The sequence below is a fragment of the Thalassophryne amazonica genome, chromosome 15, assembly GCF_902500255.1.
Source record: "Thalassophryne amazonica chromosome 15, fThaAma1.1, whole genome shotgun sequence".
NCBI lineage: Eukaryota > Metazoa > Chordata > Actinopteri > Batrachoidiformes > Batrachoididae > Thalassophryne > Thalassophryne amazonica.
The window spans coordinates 65877871-65885936 of NC_047117.1; the positions used below are offsets into that span (position 1 = coordinate 65877871).

Sequence of the window (8066 nt, forward strand, 5' to 3'; positions counted from 1 at the left end):
GCATATCATGAATGCTTGATCTTGTTGGATTTGTGAGAATCTACTGAATCTACTGGTACCTTGTTTCCCATGTAACAATAAGAAATATACTCAAAACCTGGATGAATCTTTTTAGTCACATAGCACTACTATTATTCTGAACACTACTGTACCACCAGAGCAAGAATTTTAGCTGAGGAAGCTTCTGCGATTTGAAGCGAAACGTCCTCGCGTCAAGCAACCCAGTCCAGTCGAAGATTCAAGCTTCTCTACTACTGTACATGTAATGCAACCAAATCATCACTTTTACAGTTTTCTTTAGACAGTTCAAGGGATGGATACATGAACAGTTCCAAGTCAATGTATGATAATCTGTCTGGAGGATGCAGTTATCAAAAACTGAGTGACTGTGCAACAAGGAAATAAGTGAGGGAAGCCACCAAAACGCTCATGACAGCTTTGTAAAAGTTACAGGCATCTGTGGTTGTGATTGGAGAAACTGCACAGTGCAACTTTTAACTGTTACATCTCTGTCTTTGCAGTTCATGGTAGAGCGGCAAAGAGAAGGCTTTTTCTTTTTCTTTTTGTTTGCCAGATGGGACTTGGAAGATGAAAGCCTAGATTTGATCAGTTTTCTTGTATGAAAATCTTCCTCTGCTCCACTCTACCATGAAGCTGTGAGTGGTGAAGCAACAGACAACAGTTCTGCTGCACTATTTCTCCAGTCACAGCCACAGAAGCTGATTATTCTTACAGAGTGTTGTTGTGGGTTACAGTTATTGTTGTGGGTGTCTTGGTGGCTTCCATGACAGGCTTATCATGCAGTAATTGTTAAGACATGTTCACTGACTTGAAAATGTTGATGTATTGATTTACTGTCTTGTCTCAAGACAGCTGACTGTAAAAGTGATGATTTTATTGTTATATTTAAGGATGTGTGTGTTCAATTACTATTCAATCTTGCACACTGCAGCTAAAAGGGCTATGGTTGATGTGCTTTAAAAAGAACTGCCACAACTGAGAATACATCACAATCATGCTACGCACAACCTGGAGTCCAGCCGAAAGGAGAACGACCACCTGACCATACCCGCTCAGCCACACTGGCTCATTCAAGCCTTTAGCGCTTGTTCTGAGGCCACCTTTCGCATTTGGGATCTGAATGCTGTGTTTGCTGGACTTTGGTCGTGTCATTTCCCCCACTGGGGAAAGGACCCAAACTGAATGCATGTTTGAAAGCTGTTGGTAGTTACTGCAGTTGTTAATGGGCAGAATTGGAACAGAGGTGCAGCTGTTCACTTCATTTTTATTGATTTGTGTGCGGATTAATAGCTTTCCAACACTGCACTCTAATTCTGCAAAAAGTTCAAAGTCATCATTGGCTTTTTGAGGAAGAGCAAAGCAAATGTACCACTCTTGTTTTTAATCATTGAGGTGTACGTGTAGCAATACTGCAATAATTAAAATTAAATCATCACCGTTCCATTCCTGACAGACAAATTCCCTCCTTGATTTGAAGTTGGAGCCACAGGACCAAATAGGAGGTGGTGGAGTGCTCAGCCAGCACCTCATTAATTTAATGTACCTTGTACCAAATCAACATGCAGATGCACCTTGGATCTGCTGTGGCGACCCTGAGTGAAAAGAAGGGAGCAGCCAGCTTAAGCCACCTTGACACTTGCATGAATTTGATCCCCGCATTGTCAGTAATTTTGTCATAAACTGTATGTCACTGCACATAATGATATGCAGTGATACACAGTGTTTGCAAATAGGTTGCGCAATGTTCACAACTAGTTCATGCAAGTGGCACAAAATTTATACATGCCACAAATTTTGAACATTTCAAAATTTTCTTTGCGTACTGTCAAGCAGACACGCATAGTGTACGAGAGGTTTATTCATTGGCACGCAAGATTGCATGCCAGTGTGGGGATCAAATTTGTGCAAGTGCCAAGGTGGCTTTGCTTTTTAGACCTTCATTTGGCATTGCTAATCCCCCAGTGACCCCCTCCCAGTGGCACCAGCACCTCTGTGAAGTACAGTTGTTTCTGGAAAGACTTTACTTTGTCCTCTAGGGGGAGACAGATACCAGGACGATACTGATTTGAGTCACTAAAGGGCCTAAGAAAAAAACTGGTTTGCTCTGACTGCTGTTCAGTCATTTGTTTCAAAACGTGTGCACCCACTGCACAGACTTTTGGAAAATCTTGAGACCACAATAAAAGTGGATGCCAAATTCTACATGAATATGCTGTTTTTCTGTACTGCATGGAAAGACGGTCACACCACAGAGCGCATAGAAAATATGCAAAACCAGTAAGGTAAAAGCACCTACTTCACAAGAACTGTCTCTTTAACTTTATTTGTTTTTATTCATATTTACAGTCATTAAGAGCAGGTGATTGCACATTTCATTGCAAACCGTAACAGTAAACTTGTTCAGAATTCAGTCATAAATACACAATAAGAAAAGTTCACAAACGTTTCCAAAGTGCTACACAGCATGTGACATTTGTAGACTGGTACAGTCCTGAAGAATTAAACGGGTTAAATTTATTTTTAGGATTTTGTTGTACATGGCAAACAAAAAACAAACTCGTCACCGTTTAAAATTTGACAAAAAGTGTGACTGTGGCCAAAGCCACGAAGAGTCCCAGCAACATTCTGAGCACAGGGGAAGTACTGATGGCAGTTTGGGAAAACTGGAGCGTCTTCATGAATTTGGACGGTGTTGCTTCATTCTGCAGCTTCTCTCCAGTGACACTAAGCATCTTTTGTAAATCTTGAAACACCTACAAAACAAGCAAGAACATTCAATAAAAGTAGTTCTGATTACTAGTAAGTGGTACCTGTGGGCATGAAGGCATTCATGGTAATGGCAACCACATGATTTGGCTTTAGCAGACCTGTCACCACATGCTGTACAAATTGGGTTGAATATCAAATTACTTTGCTTCTACATAATAAATACAAAAAGGTAAACTGCAACTTAAACTTAACTTCCAGCCATAGTTGACATGCCAAGTTTGGTACAAATCAGAAAAGGGGCCTGAGATTAGCTGGTCAACACACAGGCAGCTGGACATGACCTTGACCCCAATGATTGAACTTTGGCAAAGTTGTTCTTTACGGGCAGTTCAGGAAAACAAGATGACCTTTATAACACTAACCCACGACAGGTGTGGCAGGGCATCCAACAGTTTACTAACTACAGGGGCCAGGACAATGCAGCTGAGGACCCAAGCATCTCGCTGGTGGATGAGCTGAACACCTTCTCATGCTTTGAGATCCCAACCCCACAGAAAGCGTCTTGACATGACGGTGTTCCTGGTAAAGTCCTCAGAGCCTGTGCTGACCAGCTCTCACAGGTCTTCACCACAATTTTTAACCTCTCTCTCACTCAGGCCACCATCCCAGCTGTCTAAAGTCTGCCACTATTATCCCCGTAGTAAAAAAAAAAAAAAAAAACAGACAGTTTCAGTGATTACGGCCCCATCGCGCTCACACCCGTCATCTCAAAGGGTTTAGAGCAGTTGGTCCTGGAACATGTCCAAGCCCGCCTCCCTACCTCCTTTGACCCCTACCAGTTTACTTACAGAGCACACATAGAGAGGGCACCACCCCGAGCCACCTGGAACACCAGCAGAGATACGTTAGGATGCTGTTACAGCTCAGCCTTCAATACCATCATACCCAACAACTTGATGAGCAAACTGTCTGATCTGGCACTGCCCCCACTCACCTGCTCCTGGATTAAGGACTTCCTCACAAACCGGCCCTAGACACTGAAACTCAGACCCCCATCTATCCTCCACCAAGACACTTGGCACGCTCTCCTCGTAGGGGCATGTACTGAGCATTCTACAACCTCTACAGCTCTCTACTACAGACCTGACCACACCAGCATCACCACAGTGCCGTTTGTTGGCATGACAGCGGTGGAGCTCATCTCAGGTGGAGACGAGTCATCCCACTTTCCACCTATTTGACTTGTTGCCTTCTGGCAGGCATTACAGGTCCAACAGAACAGGGACTACCAGACTCAGAGGAAACTTCTTCTCACAAGCCATCATCACACTGGACGCACATGTACACTGATGACCCCCACCCTTCCAATACAATGTGTGGACTGTCACTTTAAGCACATGTGAAGTAGTTTAAGTACACACTGTGCCCATTACTCAACATCTTGTTGCATAAATGTTTACGATGCAAAAACTAGACCTGCCTGCATTTCAGTTTTTTTTTTTTTCTTCTTTCATTTTTACCCAGCACCTTGAAGCAGCCCTTGCAATTTTATTGTACTTCCGTACAGTGACAAATCATCATTAGAGTCGGGGGGACAAAAACAAAAAATGAGCAACATTTTTACCTTTGATGCTAACGAACTTGATGTTTGCCCAAATAAACCCCTGGTGAAATTCTGGGGTGAACCTACATGCACGCAGTAAGTTTTGTGGAAATTGGCCCGAGCCCGTAAGAGTACTCATGGAACAAATAAACACAGAAATGTTTCTCAAATAACGGTATGATGTTGATAATTTAAGCATACCTGAATGTTAAACTCAAAGGCTGTGACCGCCTCCTTCAGTACGCCAGTCTTCTCCTCCTCCGTCAGCTCCAAGCTGTTCATCCGGCTGCGATAGAGCTGTTTGAACAGATTGGGGCTGGAGACATTGGGGAAGGCGAAGAACGAGAGGCCAACACTGTTCTTCAGTCCAAAGGATTTCTGTGTGATTCGACCAAGGACCTGCCCCCCGGACAGGTCACCAAGGTATCTGGTGTAAGTGTGAGCAACCAGAAGTTCAGGGTTTTCTTTGCCAATCTGTAAAGAAAAAATAAATAAACAAGATTGACTGAAGTGTGTCACCAGAGGTGCATTGCCTAACCCAACAACACGGCATCAGCACTTAATACAGTGGCTCGTATGTGCCCGACTGTAAAAATCCGTCCAAAGGTCATGTACCTGTCTGAGTCTGTGGCAGTATCTTTCAGTGGCAGCGGGAACAACAATCCTTTCTCGCCATTCTTGTCCATAGAAGTGCTCCAGGTCTTTCTCGATGGACTCTAGTCTGGCCAGTTCACTAGGGAAGTAAATGGGTGCAACACCGGGATGGTCTGAGTTCTTGTCCAGTTCTTCCTCCAAAGCCCGGTAGATCTCATACAGTGAGCACAGCAGGAGCTGAGGAGAGTTATTATGAGGCCAAAGTCAATCAGAGCACTTTGGTCATGAGAATACTGCACAAAAACCAAATGGCACCCCAACAGAGCCAAAGACTGATAACTGGATTTACCTTGTATTGTGTCAGGGTTACTTGTCCTCTCTGGAAGTTTAGCATCATCTCTGTGTTCTCTGCCCTGACATGGTTCTCCTTAGTAACCTCTTTGATTTGTTCTGACAGATCCCTGCAAGAGAAAAATTTTTTTCAGCCTTTTACGTCAAAAATACTTGTGTTCTCAGCATTGTGGTCTCTCATCATCAATGCCTGACTCTGATCACATGAGCTACAAACGACAGCATGCACTCTAACATCTCCATAAGTTGTCTTGTAGATAACTTCAGAGCTGTTTTCTGGTTACAAAACAATAGAATTTTTAGATTTATAAATGTTTAGTTCTCGCTAATTTTTACATAATAGATTACAAACATTTATAAAAAAAATACAGGCCTTTCAGGGCATATTCCACCATCTTGGATTATTTTGTTTGCGCAAACAGTCAGCTGTCATAACATTGCCTGTTCACTCGGATTGGCACTCGCAGTGTTGCATCTCATGACATTTGCATAAAATAGACGTCTGGTCGATTTTGGCCACACCTAGCTGGCAGCAGAGAGACTGTTGTCTCTTGCCGCCACAAAACGCCTGCTGTGATTGACAAGAAATTGCAAATTGTGACTTTGCCTCTGTTTCTTTTAGCTCGTGACTAGCGTGAGAAAAGCGCTCATGTTTTTTTGTGATTTTATGATGTTAATGCAAATATTTTTTTAACTTCTGCTTTTTAATATCAAAATAAATAAAGATCGCTGCAACATCTAAATTTACGCACACACACACACATATATATATATATATATCTCGATATTGTTATCACTTTTACAGCCAGTTGACTTTAGAAAAGGCAGACATTCAAAGTCACCGACTTTATTAAGATCTTAAGGTTTGCCCGAAGGCATGAGACTCAAGCCTAGAGTTTCCTGACTGACTTTTTCACAACAGCTTTCTGTGTGATCCTCCATCATAAGGCTCGACCTAGACGATCCTAGAACAGCTTGGTTTGGGGGTCACTGAGGCATCATCATAACCTATATCTACCCTCCTGAAGATTTGATCAATCAAAGCAGCTCAGTCTCACCTGCCCGAAGTCATTTGTTCTGTTGCAGCCTGAGTTGTCTTCTCCATCTCTGTGTCAGAAAAAGATCCAGAGATCAGAACTGTGATTTTTCCTGTTTGTTAAAATCCTCAATAAGATCTCAAACACTCCTGACAGATAACAGAGTTTAAAACTTTTTGAAGCTGAGCTTCACTCACCAGAAACAAAGAAATTGAGGCTTCTGTCCACAGTGAGCTCCCGTCCTTTCTCCCTGGATTGTCCGACACAGTTTGTCTGTCTTCTGTCTTCTCCCTCTTTTATACCTCCTCCTCTGCTGACTGAATGAAAACAGGAACTCTGTGTCACCATCTGGAACACCATGAGGGGGAGGAACCTCAACCAAGCATGACCTGGCAACTTGAGCAAAAACTGGGTAGATAACATGACACAGCAACTCTGAGAACAACAAGAGGAGGAGGTTTGTTAAACATGACTGTGCAGCTTTAGGAGAGGCCAGCTCTTAACATGACAATGTAAGTTTGTAAAACTGCAACAAGAGGAAGTGAAAGAAAGGGCAAGGTCACAGTCACATGGTTTTCACTAAAGCATAAACTCAGGAAACCACTTTCACAAGATTCTGGATGAATCAACATCTATAATGTTTTATAACAAACATTAAAAGTTAATGTTTATGCAATTAAAAGGCCTTAAGAAAAGGTGCTTTTTTTTTCTTTTTTTTTTTTTACCATGCTGGAACACTTTCTTTAAATTCAATGATGTGAGCAGTACTTTGGGGATTATTTAGTATTTGCAAAATAAAGTAATCAAACATGCTGTTGCTCTTTATCCAAATCACTATAATTTAACCAGAGCTGAACTTTAATAAATTACTGTAATATTCAGGAAAACCGATGTCCATGCCAGAATTCAAATTGTTTTTGTACTTAAAATGGACTGAAATTCATAAGCTTTGAAAATCTTTGTTTTTGTTGTTCTTGCCGTTTGTCTAATTAAAATGTATGAACATTTTTTAAAATGAGTAAAATTAATAAAATATTTCATGTTTGTGATCTTTTTATCCCAAGGACTCAACCAACCAGCACAAGTGCTTTACCTTATCAAACTTAAATTATTTTTTGTTTTGTTTTGTTTTTTTTAAACATGTGGACAAGTCTAATATTGCCATTAAGTTATTCCAGAATAAACCTTGGCCCAAATTAGTCAAAATAAATATGGGTCATAATGCAATTGGGGGGGGCTCAAGTGTAAAAATCACATGAGGCTGAACTCATAAAAAAAAAAGAAGAAGAATGTGGCCCATATTTGAAATGTCATAAATGAGTCAAACTGGATTTGAATCCAAAGTGAGCCCCATGTTAAAATGATGTGGACCAAATGAAGTTAAGCTAGAAATGGACAGAAAGGGATGTGAGCCTTAAATGGGCATGGCTGGAGCCCAAATTACTTACAATGGTCAAAGATTAAAATGCCATGGATAGCAAATCCAGTGACAATCTGCCATGAAGATTTTGCAAAAGTTTGACAGCAATTGTTCTTTCTGACGCAACTCCAGTTCTTCATAGAGAAACAATCATACAGCCCTGTGTTCCTGAGTGCTCTCTGAAACAAATACTAATCAGAACCTTCTCTGCTGAACTTCTGAGTTCTGATGAGACCATGTGTAGACAGAATAGAATGGCTGTGCCATGAATGAGCTAAAGAGGGGTTAAATTTGCTTATCTCGAGGCCCAAATGATCCAAAATGAAAGTAA

General features: G+C 41.5%; 1 protein-coding gene across 3 annotated transcripts; it reads right to left on the reverse strand.

Annotated features, from left to right (window-relative positions):
- Positions 1-2332: 2332 nt before the first annotated feature.
- On the reverse strand, positions 2333-6690 carry LOC117526472 (heme oxygenase-like). 3 transcript variants are annotated; one of them, XM_034188543.1, is made up of 6 exons: positions 6513-6690; positions 6337-6385; positions 5277-5388; positions 4949-5164; positions 4535-4807; positions 2333-2774 (listed from the first exon to the last, which is right to left on the reverse strand). In XM_034188543.1, the coding sequence occupies exons 1-6, from the start codon at positions 6673-6675 to the stop codon at positions 2589-2591; spliced, it is 999 nt and encodes a 332-aa protein (XP_034044434.1). In that variant the 5' UTR covers positions 6676-6690; the 3' UTR covers positions 2333-2588. The 3 variants fall into 3 exon arrangements, with proteins under 3 accessions (XP_034044434.1, XP_034044433.1, XP_034044435.1); XM_034188542.1 differs by having other exon boundaries at positions 6337-6427; XM_034188544.1 differs by having other exon boundaries at positions 6337-6427; positions 6509-6564.
- Between the last annotated feature and the right edge of the window lie 1376 nt (positions 6691-8066).

What these genes read in the sequence shown, in the direction of transcription:
- LOC117526472 (XM_034188542.1), bottom strand. Translation starts at nt 6,675, where the DNA reads ATGGTGTTCCAGATGGTGACACAGAGTTCCTGTTTTCATTCAGTCAGC. An exon ending in CCTCAATTTCTTTGTTTCTG is followed by an intron (nt 6,428 to 6,512) that starts GTGAGTGAAGCT and finishes TTTAACAAACAG; the next exon opens with GAAAAATCACAGTTCTGATC. An exon ending in GAACAAATGACTTCGGGCAG is followed by an intron (nt 5,389 to 6,336) that starts GTGAGACTGAGC and finishes TTTCTCTTGCAG; the next exon opens with GGATCTGTCAGAACAAATCA.